Here is a 23,211-nt window from a genome sequence, read left to right on the forward strand (position 1 = left end):
CAGTGGACAGCAGTGGTCGGGCCCAACCAGCACAGAAGATTTCTGACCACAACTCATGAAAAACACCGCTTCCATCCAGCACTAATTTCAAATGAAGTGTTTCAAAACCAACTCCTTGCAAAATGGAATTGCACTTTTGTTCATTTCCATCTTTACTCTTGTTTTATTTGTATAATTTACATTTGTGTTATATATCCTTGTTTCATAAATATTAGCTCATTTTCAAAGATATGCTGTCAGATTGTTATTACGTTGATGTTCCTTAACTTTTGGCGTTAAGAACGGTAACTCAGACTGAAAAAAAAAAACACATTGTAATGCCGAGAAATAGTGACCACCACTAAAATGGGTCTGGCTAGAACACTGTTTGCCACTTTAAAATTAATAATGAAATGAAAGATACAACAGTTTTCTGAATATTGCCAAGATTCTGATTTTGGTGCATTTGTGAATGTAGAAATAAATTTTATCAAACATTTTATAAAGGGAGAAGTATTTACTATGGTGCACACACAGAGATATTGCAAACTAGATTGGATGATATTTGTAATTTGTAAATAAAGTATATTTATTTTTCCTTGATCCTACCATTTGTCAATCAACATACAATGAACAAGATAAATAAAATCTGTTTTCAGTACTCATTATACCAAACTACTGTGTGGTATTTGGTGTTTATTTGTAAAATGATATTTGTTTCAATGAGCCTTGATACCTGGAAAGAAGGAAGAATAAAAAGATAATACATACAAGAGGTAAACTTTGACTATCTGCTTTAAAACAAACGATAAGTCGCAAGACAAGGTTATTTGTAATTAGCAGAAAAAGTAATTTGGTCTTCAAAAATTATTTTTCCATCTAGGCTTGACTGGTTTTTCTTTTTATTATTAAAATAAAAAGAGAAGGCAATGAATCTATCTTTTCAATTGTCAAAATTCAAATTATCAAAGAATCAGTGGATGAAACAAAACTCATTTAAGATTGTAATGTTAAAATTATAATTGAACATAATTCACATGATCAGACTTTTACCAAAGCTTTAAACTTGATGAAAAAATATTATTTTTGGCGCCTTTCACTTTTGACCCCGATTAATCAGAAAGAATTGAGTCTGATGCGAATAAAAATTAGATGCCAATTGCATGTGGTAACTACTAAGCATCACCGCATGATCAGATCATGCTCACATGATGCTTTTCCTGCACATTAATCATGAACTAGTGTGTTACATATATGCACGTTGGCACTTTCCTATTTCCGAAACTTCCCCCTGAAAGGAGATTTCCAATAAATTACAGGGTTTTGTCATCCTCATTCACAAGGCACAGAGTAATAGCATTTAACTACTAGACAGATCAAGTTCATTCATCCCTTTCCCTTGCCCTTTCTCCTCTTCTTTTTACTCCCCTCATCAAACACAATATCAGGTCTCTGTCCTTTCCTCTTCCTCATCTCTTCCATGTTCTTCCTTTTCCTGTTCTTCTCTTTGAAGGCCTCCTCCGCCTTGATTGGTCGGATGATGGTACCCATCTTGGTGCTGACTTTTGGCGTGGTCAGGGCCTTGACGGCAGAGGGGGTGTTCCAGGTGCTACCCACGGGGGCTCGTATGCTCCTCTCAAACTGTTCGGGGTTGGTGAAGGGGAATGGAAGGCTATTCACCTGTAGGAAAGATAGACAATTCATTTACACATTTGAATTTGCCAAGATGTATGGATGTGGAAACTGTATTACAATGAATTTGACATGCGTAGAATCTATTCAGGATGTAATATGGCTAAATAAAGACCAAATGAAAGGGAACGAAATAGATTCTCAATAATGTGAAGGATCTTAATATTGTCTCGGAGGCAAAAATTTTACTGGTAGCTATACCATCAAACACAATTCTCATAATCACTTGTCACTGTCACCATCACCACCACCACCCCCACCCCCACTACCGTAGTCGTCGTCACATCCACCACCACAACCATCATCAGCACCGTAGTCGTCGTCATCACCACCACCACTACCACTACGGAGATGATGATGATCATCATCACCACCATCATATCATAACCACCACATCATTGTTACCATCGCAATCAAAAAATTTCTTTCCCCCCTCTCACCTGATGTATAGCAATCTTCTTATCCCTATCCTCGTTAATGATCACATGAGCTAATTGGGCATCTTGTCTTGGGGCTTGAGGTTTGGCCTTTATAATAAACCTGAGAATTTGACGAAAAACATGCAAACATTCAATGGTGCTGCAGAGCAATTTGACTAGAATTAGAGTCATTCATGCTAAATCAAAACAAATACAGTTTAATAATTATCCCTAGACTGATTGAAGGAATTTGCCCTATGAACTTCAACTCTTTCCTACATTTTACCAAGGAAAATTTCTTTCTACCCTCCCAAACAAAATTGAGATTTCTTATCATTCTTGACATGACCAATAAACATTTTCATTCTAGCAAATTTCTGTTTACATTCAAGGTATCACGTTAATTATCAAAATTACAAGCAAATTGAGCTATTTTCACAGAACACAAATGCATGTATTACCGTGGAATGATTCCTATATTTACATGCTTCTCTTCATCCATTTTTTTTTTTGGGGGGGGGGGAGTATAATGAATTAACAGTTTGTTTTGACCTTGTCACATGGAGTTGCCCCTATATACACCTATATACATACAGTAATATCACTACATTTCTAGTTCCTTTTTTTTGGGGGGGGGAAGCAGGGGTGGCACTCCAAGTCTGATGTAATCTTCAGATAATTTCATACTTAATTTAATCTCTTTCAGAGGTGCAAACCACCTGATACAATATTCAGATTGTTAGCTAGTCATTTCCATCACTCCCATTGCCATAATAAAGGATCATCATTTAACAAAGGTAACTTGTCAAAAGTCTGTGCTGCATCTTCTGGCTGGAATCTCACTATAAAGCTATGTCATTTCCGAATTGCTTGCCCATTTTCTCCATTATTTTGTCTATGATAAAATGTGAAGATTGGTAATCATAAGATTCCTGTGGGGAAAAACATGGCTCTGCTATTGACAAGGTGCTTAACCCTTAAAGAGCTAGGTTATTTGGACCCATCTCATAGCCGATGGGTGGGGGGGGGGCGAATTTATCATAGCCTTGGATCATGCAAATGCTGCAAAAATTTCTGATCATAAACAAGACAAAATTAATCTACTTTAATCAGTAAAAGTAGAAATTATGATACATTTATGGATTTTGGCTGAATATACAGTTTGCATTGGATTTGTACATGAAATTACATTTTTGAGCAGTTTTGGGTCTGACATGCACTTACATACCAATGCATAATTTCGTAACTGCCTACCCAGGCATCGCAAATTTGGTCTCAAAAGTTGTGCGAGATTTAAAAGTAAAAAGTCAGTGAGCGGCGCAGTTCAAAAATTTTGTGAAGCAGATTTATCGCGAAAAACGCAGGGGGGAGGGGGGAGAGTGGGGGGCAGATTCCGTACCCCCAGTCTTTTTAGGGCTAATGGGTCAGATATTATTGCATTGTATTATTCACCTTTTCCTTTTCTTCTTTGATGTCTCTACTCCCGTTCCTCCCCAGTCTCCCCATCCTGGGAGTGTAAGGTCAATGTCCTTTGGTTTGTCCTTCTCAACTTTTGCTATCTTTTCTTCCTTGAACTCTTCCACTACATCGTCATCTTCAAATGCTTGCATGATGTTCATGCGATGGTCCATTCCCTTACTCTCTCCATCATCATCATCCCCTTGTTCCACCAGCACCGGCATTGCCGACTTCAACATATCCTTCGGCTTCACCACAAAGACTTTGCTTGGATCAACAATGCCTGTGGATTTCTTTGTGCCTTCCTCCTTCTCCACACTCTTGACACCTTGGACAACATCATCGGATGACTTCTGTGGCAACTGTCTTTTCTGCTCCTCCAGTCTATGGAGCCAGTCTTGATCGTCGAGGGAGGAGTGTGTCTGACGTCTATCAACGCCTTCCTCCAGTTGAGACTCCTCTGCATCATCATCACCTTCTTTATCATTCTCCTCCTCAACATCCACTTCAATGACCTTGACTTTTTTCCGCTTTCCCTTCTTGTCGGCTTTCCTTGAATTTGTCCGTTCTTGTTTTGCAACCCCTTTGCTCTTCTTCCCTTTCTTCACCACCTCAACTTCATCAGCTTGAGTCACCTTCTTGTCTCTCTCCTCTTCATCATCCTCCTCGTCACCATCATCGTCACTGCCACCCTCCCATTTTCTCCTCTCCTCCTGTATCATCTTCAACATCTTGTGGTCCTTTTCTATCTCATCCTCCTCATCGTCATCTCCACTCTCCTCTTCATCCGATCCATCATCATCTCTCTTTGCCTGTACTTCTTCCAAGGCTACAAACTGTTCCACTTCCCTCTCCTCGTCTTCTTTGTCTCCTCCCTTGCCCAACACTTTGCCAGTGAACCAAGGGTTGTTGATATCGCTAAGCGAAGGTTGAACAGTGTCCCCCTCCTCCTCTTCTTCCGCTTCACTCCTCTCTTCAGTCTTGTCTTCATTCACCTCGGCGATCTTCTCAGTCAGTTCATGGCTCTTCTGGAGCTGCTCAGCAAGCTCTTGTCTCGCCTACACAAAGACAACAGAATGGTGTAACAAAGTTGAGTGAACAAGGTACTTGTTTTCCTGAATTATGTCTATAGTTGTGAATGTTGTGAATAGTTTCAAATGAAAAACTTGACCGCATTTCTATCACAGTAGCTGCTGTCTGAAGTAATTATATTTAGGCTTACTGAAACAATGCTATTAGAACTCAGTCTAAGCAGACAACTATATTGTATGAAAGTTCTAAAAAATCATTGCTCACTGTTAATACTTAAACTTGGTATAACTAAACAATGGGAACAATAAATGACTGAAAGTGGAATGAAAGTAGAACAGACAAGGCAGTGAGGTGATAGTCCACTTACTGATATGTTGTGCTTCCCATATCTCATCATAGTCTTTGCCCACTTTCCTGTGTTACGGTGCTTCAAACTCATTCTCTCCTGCGTGCGGAAAAACAAATGTACAAGAAGTTTACAAATACATGAATATTACACTAAGTATAATCTTTAAAAATAGAGGTAAAAAAAAATATCATTAAATAGCTTTGCAAACAGCGATATTTACAAACTTTGTTACAGAGAGAAGGAAACAGTCATGTCATAAAATACAAGCATGCAATGTATATTATGTAAAGTGAATCTGAGATTAAAGGGGCAGTCTACCCTAATATAAAGCTCATTTGAATAAAAAGATAAATGAATCAAACAATTATAAGGCTGAAAATTTGAAATTAAGGACCCTCATGATTGAACCTCAGTAGTTTTTAAGAATCGCAAATCCTCAGGTTCAGGGTGAAATCAAAGTTTATTTCCCATTTTAACAGAGAAAAATTCAATATCTTAAATTTTTCAAAATAAAAAATAGACAGTGAATATGTGGTGTCACAGGCTCCCTTGTTTACATATAAACATGATGTTGTACTAACTCTTTGTGAAATTAAGCAAAACTTAAAATACCATAACCTCTTAATCTTCCATCCAATTTTGATGAATTTTCACTGTTATGCTTATTTGAATCTTTATTTTTATTGAAATAAACTTTCTACTGTGGCAGTCCTGACCTTGAATATAAAAGATTGTCTCTATACATAAATGTAGAGCTCCCATTTCACCCTTCAGACATACCGTAGCCCTTGCTTTTTCTAGTTTCTCCATTGCTTCTTTGGCAGCCTCTGGGTCATCTTCCATCAGTTTTTCCATCTTCTTGGACTCCTGCCTTGCTTTGCTTTTCCTCTCTATACGGTGGTACCTGTATCACAGAACAAAAATCATTAATCATAAATCATTGAGTTGAAATCCTAAGGGTCATAAAGTATGATTCAATACAAAAGAAAGGACAAACAGTGGCTCTTTCGAATAGCACAAGGAGAGCAATGTCATTTAACTCCTTGTGTGCTGAATAAATGTCAGGAGATTAAAAATTACTTTACTAATGTTTCCTTTGAAAAGTTGCTTAACTTAATGTACTATCAAACCATTGATAATGTTAATTATTCTAGAGATGATACTGAAGGTATATATCCCTAACCCTAACCCATTGCAAGAAAGTTGCAAATCAACTTGGGTAAAAAAAAAAATCATAAGTCTGGCAATTACAGATAAATTCCAGTTCTGGTAATGATCTCAAAATGACTTTTTACAGAATCTAATATAATGACCACCCAAGTGTCTGTTTGTATGAATAAAAAATATGTGCCAAAGGATTCTGGAAGAAATTGTGTAATTGCTGAGAAATAAGCAAAATAAGCGTGGATTCGGTCACTTCCATCGGGTCTTTATTCCAGCAATAATAATTCACTGTCCCACGTGTGCCTATCTGTGTTGGCGATCTTCAGTGTGATCATATTTTAGCTTAGATTTTATGATTTCACAAAGTCCAGTTTATGTAACTGTACCAGATCAAAATCCATGATATAGTCATACTTAACCTTGGTTTTACAGACTTTCTCACGAAATTAGTGTTTTACTGCAACTACTATCATTTAGCTTTGATTGCATATTTGCACGTGATTGCTAGTCTACTTCTTACAACAAGCAGTAAAAATCTCTTGGCTCTCATTACCATTGATACTTCAATCGTAAAATTTGCTTCTGAAATTGTAATTGATCACAAATAATTTCTAGCAACACCCCTTATCAAAGGCTTGGGCCATGATGAGTAAAATAATGACTTCAGCACAGGATAATGTGCGCAAAATACACATTTTATGTCTTTCAACTCAGCATAATTGACAGTATATGTTCTCGGATAAGCACCCTCCATGAAAGCCAACAATGATTGAATGTACTCGATAGAGGTACAAGGACCCGTTTTTGCTAAAATTTACTACAGAAAGTAAATTGACTCACTTTTTACTCTTGATCTTTTTATGTCTCCTGCACTTAGCTTCGTAGAATGACATAAGAGCTCTGTGTTTCTGTAGCTCCGCTCTCCGCTCACGTGCCTGATGGAAAAAAAAAGAATGAATGGAATAGATTGATGGAAAATCCTGCATTCTTTAGTAGTAGTATTTAGGGAGAGGAAGTTCATTTATTTATCAATTGCTTCTTCTACCTTTTGTAATGACGAGAAGGATGAAAAACTTATTATTTTAGAATCAAACTCATTAGGTGTCTCGATGATGGTACTTGGTCTGGTCTTTCAAAGAAACTGAAGATTAATCACCAATTTTGCAATTGCTGTCATCACCCCTGAATTTGTGTACACTGTATTTCTAGCAAATCATCTCCTATATTTACATCTTTTTTCTGTAGATTTATTATTTCACGGTATTTAAAAAAAAAAAATAATTGTCCTGTAAATCATGAAAACATTTGAAACATTTCATTATGTAAATAACTTTCTTCACACCGATTTCAATATGAAATCGATATGTGGACCATACCTCAGACAAACTCATTGCTTTGATGGCCTCTTCTTCAGCCTGAGAGAGTTGTTTGTTGGGTCTCTCAGCAAACTTACTCCCACGCAATATTTTGTAGACTTCCTGCTCCAATGGTGTACTTGGCTGTAAGAAAACAGATGAAGGATGCATTTATTACCATTGTATCTTCATTAATGAATGATACTTGAGTGGATGCTTTCCGAACCATGCAAAATGGCATCATGGGACCTTAATATTCACTAATAAAGTTCAAATCATAGAGTTCAAACTTAATGTGAAGAGAGTTTCAATAAAATGCATCCAGCATCATCAGCTGGCAAAAGTCTCCAAAACTCAGCGTTGACTCTTTCTAACACCAATGATGATGGAGGAATCTGATCGAAGCTTTGAAAATTGTTATCTTAACTGTTACTTGGGATTCTTGATTTACACATTTCTACAATATTACAAACATCTATAATGACTTCATGAAATTTGTCATTATCAACAAAGAGTCATTCTCTGAAAGATGCTATTATAAAAGTCAGAGGACAGTGCATCTCAGCCAATCAACAATCTTGAATTTAGACAAAAATGGCATTTGTTGGCACTGATGCAACACCTCCAGGTGACAGCTTGATAACTTTGGATCTATCATCATCACTTATATAAGTGAATCAAGGGTTTAATCTCAAGAGCTAGACAAAATCCTATATCAAATCTAAAGAGATTGGCATCACAATCCTGGACTTCATTTAGATCTAAACCTTGGTCATACATCTTCATAAAAAAATTCTAAATCATAGTTCAGAGGCCCGTTGCAGAAAGAGTTGCAATCAATCACAACTCTAAAAATCATGTGCAACTTGATTTTCTACCAATCAACAGCATGCATTTGGGACTTGCGATTGACTTTTTTGGCTTGCGTTTAAACGCAACTCTTTCTGCAACGAGCCCCTTACAGAGAAGGGCTTTCACTGGCCTAGGATATTTTGTATCTCTGTCAACTTTTCTCCTTTGTGCTGTAATACAGAAATAAGCAAATTTTGAGAAAAGGCTCTGCCCTAAAAATTTTGGAATTTTAGGCTTTAGAGACCAAACTGTTTGGTCACTGACCTACCTTAAACTTCTTGACGAACTGGTCAGTGGTCGGAAGTCCAACGACCTCTTGGTTGAGAGGAAAGGACAGATGCTCAGCCTTACGATTGGTCTGTACCACTTGGTCCCATTTAGAGACCTCCTTGCTGACCCCTTCATAGGCCATCGTCCGCTGGATCTGAAGGGTCAAAGGTGACAAAACAAGTATTGAAAATTAAAACTAGCACATCGATGATGTGGTGCCGATCCGGCATCTAGCAAAGAAAAGAAATGTAATCTTGAAATTTAATCATGTTATCTTGAATTGAATTTATTTTACCCCAGTTGACACTATAGTTTGTATTATAACAATGCAAACATATCTTGGTCAACATAAATTGAGCAAGTGCATGTTCTTACTCAAAATTTCAGAATTCTGTGTAGAAGTTTTGTGAACCTCATGAAGATCTACTAGATAAGATTTTTCATTTTGTTCTCAATTTACAGAACAACAAAGTCAATCAACAAAGAAAAAGTTCTACAGCTTAGATGAGCTAAAAATATCCACAATGCATACTAAAGAAATGAAATGCTTGTCATCATGAAAACACTCACATTCATAAGAATTGTTCATTGAATCTATCAGATTTTGGGAGGCATGGCAATAGATCTCATGCAGAAGCAATCATAATAATATGTCCATTTATATAGCGCTATTGCCAAATGCCAAAGGAATAAGACAGTCTTCTTACTTCTAGGGAGTATTTCATGAGGATTTCTTTCAAATCCTCACATAATAAAACTCATCTTTTTTCAACACTAGCTTAGTTTTTCTTTGTCAGCACCAACAACACATTCTCTGATGATTATCATATATAAAATCAGAAGCCAGTATTTCATTCAGTGCAGACATTAATGTGAAATGGCCTGTGATTACAATTGCCATTTAAATCTTTTCCCATACCTTCTCCGCCTCATGCTGATGTAAGGGAGTAGGGAGTGTCTTCCGCTTGTTCACATTGTTCATCTGTTTCTTCAGCGCGGAGTGGGATGGGGTGTTCTTTCCTCTACAGAGATCCCATAAGATCATGGATCCAAATCCCTTTCCCTTGAACTGAATTAACCAATAATATAATTCATTCTTACAGATCATGAATATATAATCAAAGACCATTCAATGTACTTTAATATAGCATCAAAAACTCTATAATTGATAAGAGATGAAATAAAATATGCCCTTCATTTGACATGTATCTTTGCTCTACAATGGAATGGAAATTTAAGTCCCAAGATATCAAGTAAATAAAATTGCATTCATGAATGCTATATACGCAATATCCGACACTTTTCAATTTGCACGTTGATGTAACTTTATACACTGTGCATGTGTCAATGTTGAACCCTCCTTCACCATCTGAATTGACAATGCATTCATCCTGATTTTACTGTCTCCCCAAACTCATCCACACCGTTGTTGACACTTGAGATTCAAGGGTGCCTTGCAACAACATGTTGATGAACCGCAATGGCTAATACCGAAAACCATTTCAGCAGCGGGTCAATGTAGGTGGGTTAAGTCTACCTTCAACATCACCACTCATTTGTTCTCACAATTGATAAGTACCTAAAATGATACATGTATTTGTTCTGCAAATAATAGGCAAATGTGTAAAAAAAAACCACTTACCATCTTTAGTATTCAGCTGATACTCTGAAACATCTGCACTTGCTTCGGACCTTTGCTTGACCTTTGACCTGTACATCACCAAACAGAGAGTAACAACACAAATAATAATGTGGATGACATCCTCTAGAAATATATTTCAAATTTGAGGAATACAGGTAATTTTTAAATATCTTCAATATTTGGTCAGTATGCATTTCTTTTATGAATTTTCTATATACTCTAGTGATTATCTTTTAAACAGAAAAAAAGTACTATTTGAAAATTTAAATCACATTCTGTTTAATCAAGTTTTATTCAACAGTACTGCACAAAATAAGCTTGATTTGAATTACGAATTAGTCTTCATATCTTCTCTATAATAACTTGACTACTGGACGGTCAAACCCAAAAGAAAAAAAGAGAAAAGTATCCTGAAACTTGTCATTTCTTACCTTTTCTTGGTTTCCATGGAGCCAATGGCTTCCAAGAGTTTAGAATGTCTCGATTCATCCTCCAAATCACCCTGTTTGTAAAGATAAGATGAAACCGAGGTCCTGTCTTACAAAGAGTTGTGATTGATCACATAAAAAAATCAACTATGGAAAGCCATTCATGTCATAATTTTCATATAGGAAATTTGCACCATATCCCATTGTAAACAGCTTATAAAGTTATAGGATAATACTGGGAAGCATGTCATGATAAGAATTGACATTTTTATCCAACCCTAGTACAGTAACAGTGCTTCTCAGCCGATTAAGAATCAAGGAAAGTTGTCAGATACAACAACTTGACAGATGACAAATATTGATGAAATGTTCCGCCGAATTGTCAATACAGTGATGCATGCTGGAATACAAATTATATTTAGATAGCATTTTGAACAAACATTTTAGAATTTGGGGTAATGGCTTTATATTTTTGTGATTGATCTGATCCATCATAACTCCTTAGTAAGACGGGGACCCAGTTCAGCAATAAAGTATCAATTGGATAGCAATTTTCTAAAGCAACTACTACTAGCTCCTCATCAGCATCAGCAATATACAGAAGCAAAAAAAATCCTTTCATATGATTGGCCAAGTCAGTGAGAGCAATTTTGAAAATGAAATCACTGATAAGGGTAACAAAACAAACATATTTGCTCAATGATCTGAGGCTTCCCTAAATTGAAAAAAAAAATACAAGAAAAATGACAAGAAATCTATTACCTGAAAATGATGAAATCAAATAGAGTACAAATAAAATTGATAAGAAAAGAAGTAGCCCAATTAAACAAAATTCAGAAGAAACTTATTCGTTTCTTTAATGGTCTTTTACCAAATGTAACAAGTATTATTTCTTACAGGGAACAATTATCTTGGTATCGCATCGTAATTTGCTCCGCATTTAGTTGGGAGCATTTCTCTTACCACCCAAAATGCTATTCCAATTACAAACTAATAAGCTTCTGTGCTATCACCTAACAAGTTATTTAAAGATAAATACCGGTTGTGGTAACAATCTAAAAATGAGTTCGAACAGAATCCTATAAAATTAACTCCCATAAAGCACCCAAGTGTCTGTATGCATTCATAAAAGAGAATAAATAATTCATTCCATTACAGACCATAAATATGAATTCCCACTAAGTTTACTTAAATGTACCAGATCACGATATTACTAATTTGACAATTAACCTTGATTTTAAAGACTTTGTCATTAAATGATAATAGTTTGCTGCAACTACTACATGCATCTTTTACCTTTAAGTAAAATAAAAATCAGAAATAAACTAAAAAAATTTTTTTTTTTAATACATGTATTTCAAACTTTACATGAGAACAGCCATCTTCTGAAGACAACATATTCCATTAAAGTAAGGAGACAAAACATGAACATCAGTACTATGTGAAATGCTTCCAAATTCATTTTGATTTTTGCAGTACAAGTATACTGATTACTGATTTAAAAGAAATAGAATATGCTTCAATTCTATTAAGAAAAATATCTTTATAATTTGTTTCTACTCATTTCTCATCTAATGAAGACAGCATGGATATTTTTCTCTTCCTGAATTCATCATTCATTTTTGTTTAATTTCTCCTAATAACAAATGAAAGATTTTTTGATATGTACACATGAAAATCTCTCACTTGTATACAATAAAGTTTTTTTTTTCTTTTATATATGTTTGATATAAATGGACCCTTCCTAAAGCATTAAGACTATCATAATAAGAATACATTGTACATGTCTGACAAACTGCCATAACATTTACATCATGGACCATAGTCCAAATAATTTCATATGGTCATAAAGGGTGCAATAGTCTCACTATCTGCTTTAAGAGTTTTTTTTTCAATTTTTTTTCTTCATTCTGAAAATGACTGGCCAAGGTTTTTCCAAGAAAATCATATATTTCTCCCAATTTTGGTGAGATTTTTGGCACTCTTATAAGAATATAAGGAACATTTTCAACCATATTTTTTTGTGTGGAATGAAAAGAATTTCAAGGTTAATATTAAAATTAAAGTTTAGGTGCGCAGACATGCTCCCCATCATAACACAAAACATTGAGGGTTATCGTATGACTGATTTTCATGATTGAAATGCATTGTGGTCATTGGCACTGCAATCAATCATGAAAACTTCATCAATTGCGTACTGCCAAGCTGTGCAAAATGGTCTGGAATGAGCCAAATGGCTGAGACTCCTTCCGAGAGGTGTGTGAAAGGCTTTTTACCTCATCTTCACTTGCACTGATGTTAGAGTGTAAATCATCATCGTCATCATTATCCCTTTCAACACCAGAAGCTTGAAGGCTAAAGAAAGGAAAAAAAATGTTAGAGGAACACAATGGATATGATACATGTAGACTCAACAGGAGACAATCTCCAATACTGGAGACATATGCCACTTCTGGCAATAATGATTAAAGGAACATCAACAACAAGGCATTTTTTTGCACCCATAATTAATGTCTTTCCGACTGACTGGGGTTAGCTTGATAAATCCCTTTCTTTAATCCGACAAAATTTTTGTTCAGATGCTGCACCCTGCTCTCAAGACCCGTGGCTGTGTGCAGTCACCCTACTATAACGTCACAAATAAAAAAAAACTTACATCTTGTTTAATCTTTGATAGATTTTCCTCAACCTTCATTATTTTTTTGTATGGCAAGTTCCCCCAAGTCTGCGCAAACGCGTATCTGTGCGATTCTAGTAGAAGAAGATATGCAACGAACACAAACTACATATGCACCACATAGAACCTCGAACAGATATTCATTAACAAATCTGACAAAAATGATGGAAAAATAATGAATTTTGGGCATTTCATGTGAGGGGCAAATGCGTCCTTTTTCATCAAAATACCCGAATAAAGTGCAAAGTGAATGGGTGAGCAGACATGGGGTACCATTTTTGTTTTCAATCTGGAATGACTGCCTGAAGTTTTTTCAAAGAAAATCCAATAATTTCTTTATTAACATCATTAACAGAAAGATAAGATTTTGTGAAATAAAAAGAAACTTGTTTGATGTTAAACTTAACTCAAATCGTTAGGTGCGCAGACTTGGGGACCACCACCATAAATATTTTTTTCATTTTTTCAATAGGCCCTACGTCACGTGTAGGTACTTATGCATGTTATTACCCGCGCAAGAAATGAAGAATCTCTAACTCTGAGAAGTGGTTATTTATTTGCAGTGTACAACGACGTGCAATGTGAGTTAATCATATTATTCGCTCTGTAGACACAGGTTGGTTTAAGGGCAATATGGTTTTTAGATTCCAGAAAAGATACATAAACTGCAACTGAGTACCGGTATAGATAGGGTCTTGAACTGAAAGCCTAGAACTAGAACTTAGATGCCGTTTGTCTAGCAAAGATTTCATGATTGCAATGAACAGACTCGCTCGTAGCCTACTAATTTTAAGCTAAAAAAATATCAACCAAATATCTTTAGATACCTCAGCAAAACATCCATGACAAATGACGATGTTCCTCTCCTTCACACCTTAAAGTATGGTCGAATCAAAGACTTCTCACAAACTTTCTCCACGGCAGCAGTCAAGATGTAACCACACCACCGCGAAACCCACCCGCTACCTCCCCGTGAAGATAATTCCCGGCCCCGTGAACATTCGCTCCCCAAAACGAACTCGCTCTCCACGCAGTTCTGATGCGAGGCGCACGTGTTAGTTGTGTACGAGGATCGGTTCGGCCAAAAAATGTTGAATTTCTTGTCACGAAGGAAATTATTTTGATAAATAATTTGACGCTGAATATCAATTAATTCTGATGAAGATTATTTAAAGACTTGAAAACTATAAATACAGAAATTATGAGTTTTGGTGTCCGTGTGTTGGGTCAAGCGATGATGACCTCGACTTGACCTTTCGCAGGAAGATCCAGAAAGATTGTCAGCTTTTCTCGACTGCGATAGTCATTGCTGCTAGTTTTTGGACGTAAAATCGTTATTTATTTAGTATTTAACCATCTACAAAATGTCAGCTGGTGTTCATTTTAAAACATGAGTTCCGATCCACGTGCCAAGACATTGTTGGCAGGTATTGTATTTTCATTACACTCTTTTTTAAAATTTTAATTTTTATATTAATCAAGCTCACAGACACAGTCACACATTTTGTTGTTCACGAATACGAGAGCTCGAGGATTGAAGTGTTTCTCGTAGCGTGTTGTGGTTGTTGTTGATGGATGATGGTCGATGCATAGGCCTAGCCTGTGGTGATTGCTATGCGTTTTTCTGAAATGTGTGTAACGTTATACCCAATCCCTGTAAATTCGGCCAAGTCCTAACTGTGTAGATCTAGACTACATTATGTAGATCTAAATAAGCTTTAAATCTGGGTCCCGTAACGCAAAAAGGCAAAGCCAAAGCCAGGTTGGCAATTGATCGTACGCTTGATGGGGGGTTTGGGTTTGGTGTCCGGACACTTTTATTTTTGAAGTCTTCTTTTTTTGTCTTTGGGTTACACTAAGAATATGAATTCAATATTTGTAGTCATCTTCTATTTTGTTCTCAATAATATTTTCTAACATTTTGTAAAAAAAATTGCTCAAACTTCGCTTGTAAATTTTTCCAAATGACTTTCTAAAATTGATCGTCCGGACACACAACCTGTCCGGACACACAAAAACTGGGAATACTATCGATGGTAGGCAATGCAATCAGTCATAGAAAAATGTTCTAGGGGACCTACGGTCATTGCTAACGTTAAGCTTTGTCTGTTTTTTTGTTTTGTATTTTAAATTTGTCCTGCATATAGTATAAAGTATTAAACTTGTTAGTCAGTGTTTATACAATTTTAGAAGGAAAACAGGAACATCATTTTCGCAAACATTTAAGTTGGCCATTCCATTCTTTGGGAAATGGTCACCAAAACGAACCGCTACCTTCTTTTTGCAATACATACAAATGTGAACAGTAAAGGCACATATAATATGGGAGATTGTCTCTCATATTGGAGACTTGCTTTTTAAAAGAATAAAAGAAACCACACCAACAAAAGCACAATTTTTTCCATCCAAAATTTGTCTCACTGAGGTCAGAAGCCCATTTGTTTTGTGTTGGATGACAACAAAAATCCTTATCAAAACAAAAGTATACAGTGAAAGAGGGTAATTTTTCATGAGGAATCAGCTTATCACATTTTTATTTGTCACCAAGCTAATCCTTTTGCAGCAAATGTAAATTAAAGGAAAATGGTCTCCCAAACTGGAGATTGTCTCAGAAATTGGTTACCCAAATTCTTTACAAAAGTCTCTGATATTGGAGATTATCTCTCTCATGGGAGACAGTCTCCCATATTGGCCATGCACCTCTACAGACTACAGCTACTGGTGCACTGGTGAAGAATCCTGTCTTCATCGATTTTCAAAATAATTAAAGAGAAATGCCAGTAGTTGCAGTAAACACTGATTTCATGAGAAAGTCTGTAAAACCAGGCTTAATTGTCAGAATATCATCGAGGATCTAGATCTGGTACAGTTACATAAACTGAACTTTGTGAAATCTTGAAATCTACGCTGAAAAACGTTCACACTGAAGATCACCAACACAGATAGGCACACGTGGGACAGTGTATAATTATTGCTGGAATAAAGACCCGACGAAATTGACCGAATCCGCGCTTATTTTGCTTATTTCTCAGCAATTATACAATTTCTTCCAGAATCCTTTGGCACATATTTTTTATTCATACAAACAGACACTTGGGTGGTCATTATATTAGATTCTGTAAAAAGTCATTTTGAGATCGTTACCAAAACTGGAATTTATCTTTAAGCAAAATGACTTTGTTTCCAATCAGGGCAATGCGACGCTCTCCATGAATCTGGTTTCCGCTTTCTACTCGTGCAAATGTAATGTACTAACTCATCTTGAGAAAGTCTACCTGGCCCCACATTTCCCCACCCTTCAAGACCACTTTCACAAAGTTCGAACAGATGAAGGATAAACAAATCAATGAAAATTCACTAGATCTAGGCCTACCAGTAAATACATCAGAAACAAAATAAATCTAAACAAGAGTCATCACTGGTAAAATCTAACTAAAACTCTCTGTAGAGTTGTATACACTGCTGGTTCATGGTTCCCCTTTCGACAAGTACCTGTACAATGTAGATTAAAGACAGCTTGCTCATTCATCGATGACAAAATGAATCTTTAAATTGCTTATTTAGTCTTCAAAATGGGAGCTAGTTTGTGCCTAGATAGTTGGGAAATTCTCTATAGGGGTGTACAAGCTGGTTCCTATTTTGAAAAGTAGATAAAGACAATTTACTAGTGAGATTTATTTTGTCAGAATCAGAACTGACAAAATACTTTACCGGTATATCACAATTTTAATTGCTGCTAATGCTAGCCTGAGGTGTGCAAACAAATAATGTATCCTGAACTGAAGTGGAGACCAAAATTATGTGCAAAGTTCTGCATTCCAACTTGACAAAATTTTTATTTTTTTGTTGCTTTTTATATTGATTGATAGTTTTTGTTTTTATTTTTTTTTTTGGGGGGGGGCAGGGTGCCACGATTGGAAGCTCAAGAGAATTTGTATGATTTCACTTATTCAAATTTCATGTTTTGAAAGGCAACTTACAAAACTTATCTCCACCTTTTTCATTTCTTTCATATGCATGTAATATGAAGTTTTACAATTACATTTAAAGGGGGATCTATACTTAACAAGCAGCCGCATCAGACCAAAAGACGTTAAAAGATGGGAGTTGCTGCTACCCTGTTTGGCGTTCAACAATTAAAGGGATAGAGCCTCGTCGATCTGGCGCTGCACGGTGGCTGCTGGGCCCACGATCAATTGGGCAAAGCAAATTTTCGGAGTATTTCATTTCATGTCTATTTCGAACAATAAATTATGGATTTTCATTAGAAATTATGCAATTAATAAATTGAACTGTTCCCTTTCAATTTGTTAATTTAATGTACAGTATATACATGTACAGTCCCTCTACTGAACTTAATATAATTTATACTTTACCACTTGTGTTTATTTGTATTGCAGCTCTGAGTGAAGTTGATAATAACCCAGCATCATTGGGTTTCTTGCAGACTACTTTCACTGTTTTCAATCAACAGTCTCCTTCACCGGCAGTAAGCAACCCTTCAACAAGAGCTTCATCATCAACAGAGTAAGGAACAAAGTAGACATGGGCCTGTTGCAGAAAGAGTTGCAATCAATCGCAACTCTAAAAATCATGCGCAACTTGATTTTTAACCAATCAACAGCGCGCATTTGGGACTTGCGATTGATTTTTTGACTTGCGTTTAAACGCAACTCTTTCTGCAACGGGCCCCTGTTTCATGGATGGCCAATCATATCGAATGATTTCAGTAGCTTTAAACTCTTTGGGAATTTGTTATTGTAATGGCAGCACTGGCTTAACCCTTAATAGACTGGGCTATTTCGACGCCTAAGAAGACTGGGGGGGGGCTGATTCAGCCCCCCCTTATGATCTCGGCCGTCGATCGCGCGATCTCGACGAAAATTGGCACACGCGATACCCATGGCATTATCTCCAAACATGGCATTATCTCCAAAACTATAACACCAAATTTTGCATAAAATCTCATGTCTCATTTATTATGCTAATTTATGCGTAAAATCATAAGTTTGCCCTAATTAATGAAAGAATGCCCCTGAAATGCTAATTTTTGTTTCACATACTCTAGATAGGCATCTGATCAAATTGATTTAAAACAAATTTCAAAATCAAATTTATTTTCTTATGTATTCTATTGTTTTCTAACTTTCTAATGTATTTCTATGTTTTTCGACTTTGTTTTTATTGTTTTTTCAATGGAAATTGTCAGGGACTTTATTTTTACTATAAAAAAGATAAGATTAATTGATTTTAAGCAGTAAAAGGAAAAATAATGATACATTTATGAATTTTGACTAAGAACATTATTTGCGTTGGATTTGTACACAAATTCACGTTTTTGAGTAAGTTTGGGTCTGCATGCACTTACGAAATGTTGCGTAATTTGGAACTGCGTACCCGGGGGTCACAATTTTGGTCTCAAAATTTGCGCGAGACTTGAAAGTAAAAAGTCAGTGAGCGTTGCGGTCAAAAAATTTTGCGCAGCGGATTTATCGCGAAAAATGTCGAGGGGGGGGCTGAATCAGCCCCCCCAGTCTTTTTAGGGTTAATTGGGTATCTTACATGTACTTCACAGCCATTTAAAACCGTGGATTGTACTGAAATTGTCAAAGCGAACAATTTACATTTAGAAAATGCTGACAACTTTCACAGATTCTTGAAACATCTTTCAGGGCCCCAAAATACCATATAAAGCTCAGTGGTCAGTTAAACATTTTTCTCAGTATGATTGCTTGCAAATAGTAATAATAATTCTACCTTCATTATAGTGTAATTGCTAAGTTTTATTTTAGTTACAGGGGGTATTCACTAAATGCGAAAACAAGTTTTTAAGAGCTGTGGACCACCCATTTCCTGAGAATATTGATTCTATCTCATATAGAATAAAGGAGAGAGCAAAGATCATGTCATATTTGTTTCTAATTAAACCTGAGTCCTGGTTAGAAATTACCCAGAATGGCAAACGTGTCGAACTGGTTCCTGGTATTGCCCTCAATCTGTTCAATTTATTTTTTCATTTTATTTTTGTCCTGAAGTTTCCCCCATTACCCAAGGTATTTTTTGCACCTACATGTGGTCAAGTATTAAATGGCCTGTGGTTTTATCAAATTGTCAATATCGATTATACTTCCTTGTCCTGGGTCTGATTGCCAAAATTATCTCTCAATATAAGTGAACCATTTGCTTTAATAACTAGTTATTTATTACGCTCTCTATAGTAAAAATATATCACAGCATCTACAAACATATCAAACTGCATACTGGTATTTACAATACAAATGCATGTATGAAGGAGATAAAAAGAAAATGACTAATTAGAAAAGAGGTGAGTTTTTAGAGATTTCTTAAATTGATCTGTAGTGTTTGATGATTTGATGAAAGAGGGGATGATGTCCCATTCTTTAGATGCAGTCACAGTAAAAGTGCGATCACCTGATTTTGTATGGGTCTGTGAATGAACAGAGATTAGGACAAGATGGTCTATGCAAGGGAAGCAAGGCTGTCTTTGATATATATTTTGGCATCTGGTTTATGAAGGGCTTTGAAGTAGTTTTTTACATAACGGTAGTAACTTAAATCATCAAGTCCAATTGTGGTATAGTGTGCTATAATTCACTGGGCATGGTGCATTTGCAAGTGCCTTTTATTAGAAATGTTCACAATATACCCCTTTTGCATGCAGGTAAATGTTCATCTTCATATCTTTTGATATTCTCACTGTCTATTTTTTAAATCTTTCAGGGAAGATGTTGAAGTGATCAGCTCGGATACATCAAGTTCTTCTAGCTCTTCTGCACCAAAGTTTCAGCTAATCTTGTCGCCTCAACATCGTGACCCACAGGTAAAACAAAAACAACTCTCTGTTGGTATATGTAACCCATGAAAAAAAATATATCTATGTGTGGCAAAGGGCAAAGCATCTGAAAATGCCACAAAATCCCTTATACGTTGCAATGGGACCCCCTATAATTTGCTGTTGAATGCAAATGGACCTTGAAATGAATAGAAGTAGAAAAAACAGTTGCTTTACTATGCATATCAAGATAAATATTGGGGATTAATATTTCCTCAGTTTTATTGATATTGCTCAATAATGTTAGGATTTGATTGAGATCGGAAGGAAAATTTTCGTTAAAATGGAGCATATTGTTTATATTAAACATGCTCAAAATACCAAAAAAAGGTATAAATACCTTTTACATGCATACATGTACTGTACTATTTGAATATGAGTGGTAAACAAAATTTTATGACAAGTTAGACCATCTGCATATTAGACTAATTGAGGTAGCCCAGAGAATTATTATAGACCAAGTAATAGACCATACGGATAGTAGACAAAGTTACTTTAGCCATGATGATATTAGATATTTAGACCATTTATTAAAGGACAAGTCCACCCCAACAAAAAGCTGATTTGAATAAAAAGAGAAAAATCCAGCAAGAACAACACTGAAAATTTCATCAAATCGGATGAAAAATAAGAAAGTTATGACATTTTAAAGTTTCGCTTAAATTCACAAAACACTTATATGCACATCATGGTCAGTATGCAAATGAGGAAATTGATGACATCATCCAGTCACTATTTCTTTTGTATTTTCTTATATGAAATATTCAAATTTTCTGCTCGTTGTCAAGTGATAAAACGATTGATTCCTCACTGAACATGTGGAATTAGCATTTTTTAATACTATATGGTTCAGTCAACTTGCTCCTTATTGTCAAATCTGTAAAAAATGAAATATTGTATAATTCAAACAATAAAAAGAACCAAAGAAATAGTGAGTGATGGACATCACCGACTGACTCATTTGCACGACACTGAGTTGTTCATATCACTGTTTTGTGAAAAATAAGCAGAACTTTGAAATGTCATAACTTTCTTATTTTACATCCGATTTTGATGAAATTCTAAGCGTAATGCAAGTTTGATTATTCTCTATTTATTCAAATCAACATTTTTCTGGGGTGGACTTGACCTTTAACCCTACATGTATCTAGGCCGGGGTATTTTCGGAGTTCATATGGCCGGGGGGGGGCTCCTAGGCCCCCCTTGAGATCTCGGCCGTCGACCGCGCGATTGCCTCGAAAATTGGCATGCAGGTTGTCTCTGATATTATCTGCAAAATTGTATAGTAATTTGTTTCATGCTAATTATTATTACGTAATTATGTTAATTTATATATGCGTAATTAGTATGCGAAATCATACTTTTTCCTCTACCTCCAGAAATAAAGCTCCAAATGTTCTATTTTTTGGAATAGAAACTCTTTGTGATGTTCTTAGCAAGTGTGCATGAAAAAAATGGTGATATTAGATCAATTTCTTATGTTTTATATTGTTGTTTGCAATTTCTTATGTATTTATCTGTTTTTTGGACCTTTTATTTTTCATTGTTTTTTCAATGATTTTTTTTGGGACTCTTCATAAACAGCATAAAATACATACATTTAGGCCAGCAAACTAAAAATAATCATACATTTTTAATTTTTGGTTGAAAACACAATTTACTTATTTTATTTGACTTTGTACACGATATATTGTTTTCGAGCAATTTTTGGTCTGACATGCAATACATAACGTTGCTCAACTTCAGAACTGCGTATTGGGGTTATGCAAAGTGGTCTCAAAAGTTGCGCAAGATTTGAAAGTAAAAAGTCAGCGAGCAGCGCGGTCAAAAAATTTTGCGCGGCAAAAATATCGTGACTCGTTGAGGGGGGCCTCCGAGGCCCCCCCCCGGCCTAGATAGGGTTAATAGTAGAATCAATAAATACAAGCGTTCCATCTATTCTGATATACTTAATGCAATTTTTTTCCCCAGACGTATGACAGGACAATTGCGAAAGCAATTCCAAAGAAAGCTTCCTCACCAGGCAAGGAGAGTGCTGCAACTGCCAATGAGAAGACTTGGAATGGTACACAGGTACAGAAACATGAAGTCAAGCATGATGTACTGAGTACAGGAGCTGACAGGTTGGTTACAGTTTATCTTCAAACATCATCATCATGATCGTCATCATAATCATTGCCATCACTACCATCTTTATCATGATCATCACTATTCGCCATCTCATCACCATTGTCCTCGTCATCATCATCATCATCATCATCATCATCATCATCATCATCATCATCATTATCATCATCATCATCATCATCATCATTATCATCATCATCATCATCATCATCATCATCATCATCATCATCATCATCATCATCATCATCATCATCATCATCATCATCATCATCATCATCATCATCATCATCATTATCATCATCATCACCATTGTTATCATCATCATCATCATCATCATCATCATCATCATCATCATCATCATCATCATCATTATCATCATCATCACCATTGTTATCATCATCATCATCATCATCGTCATCATCATCATCACCAGTATCATAATCATCTTCATCATCACCATCAATTCCATCAGTGTCCCCATTAACATCATCGTCATCACCATCTGTATTTTCATCCATTAGTTGTTCATCTCTCTTCTATTACGAGTTAAAATTCACATATTTCAGGTTCACAAAGTATTCTCATATAGTCTGGGCTCCATAGCACAATGCATAATGATTGATTGTATGCTTGATTTTTATGATTGATTGTACATTGTAGACAATGCAATCAATCGTGAAAATTTGTTCTACGATCATTGCTAAGTTTTGTGTTACTGGCTCCAAGGGGTGTTTCACAAAGAGTTAAGTGTGACTAGCAGTCATGCTAGCGTGCACATGATTATTTAACGCGCATTCTTATTGATTGATATGCAGCAGTGCCTGTCTACTTGGTACAATTTGACCAATGGGTTGATGCCTCTTATACCACGTGCAACTGGGAATTTAAGTGCGACTCTAAGTCTAACTTAACTC

The 23,211-nt window shown here is 35.9% G+C and overlaps 2 protein-coding genes across 4 annotated transcripts in view; one reads left to right on the top strand and one right to left on the bottom strand.

Annotated features, from left to right (window-relative positions):
• Window positions 1-543: 543 nt before the first annotated feature.
• LOC121413805 (U3 small nucleolar RNA-associated protein 14 homolog A-like) lies at window positions 544-14,259 on the bottom strand. The gene is given in 14 exon segments (XM_041606764.1): window positions 544-1,659; window positions 2,112-2,211; window positions 3,543-4,606; window positions 4,948-5,025; window positions 5,710-5,833; window positions 6,934-7,028; window positions 7,470-7,592; window positions 8,569-8,724; window positions 9,490-9,588; window positions 9,590-9,639; window positions 10,213-10,280; window positions 10,644-10,714; window positions 12,917-12,995; window positions 14,145-14,259. Coding segments are annotated over 14 exon segments (2,418 nt in total). The 5' UTR covers window positions 14,162-14,259; the 3' UTR covers window positions 544-1,365.
• A 347-nt stretch (window positions 14,260-14,606) lies between these two features.
• Window positions 14,607-23,211, top strand: part of LOC121413803 — a 34,753-nt gene continuing 26,148 nt past the window's right edge. For all 3 annotated transcript variants that reach the window (XM_041606761.1, XM_041606762.1, XM_041606763.1), the window contains exons 1-4: window positions 14,607-14,744; window positions 17,718-17,844; window positions 20,059-20,158; window positions 22,142-22,293. In XM_041606761.1, coding sequence (XP_041462695.1) covers window positions 14,708-14,744; window positions 17,718-17,844; window positions 20,059-20,158; window positions 22,142-22,293 — 416 coding nt within the window. In that variant the 5' untranslated portion in view covers window positions 14,607-14,707. The remainder of the gene's footprint in view (window positions 14,745-17,717; window positions 17,845-20,058; window positions 20,159-22,141; window positions 22,294-23,211) is intronic.

The sequence above is a fragment of the Lytechinus variegatus genome, chromosome 4 (assembly GCF_018143015.1).
Source record: "Lytechinus variegatus isolate NC3 chromosome 4, Lvar_3.0, whole genome shotgun sequence".
Lineage (NCBI taxonomy): Eukaryota > Metazoa > Echinodermata > Echinoidea > Temnopleuroida > Toxopneustidae > Lytechinus > Lytechinus variegatus.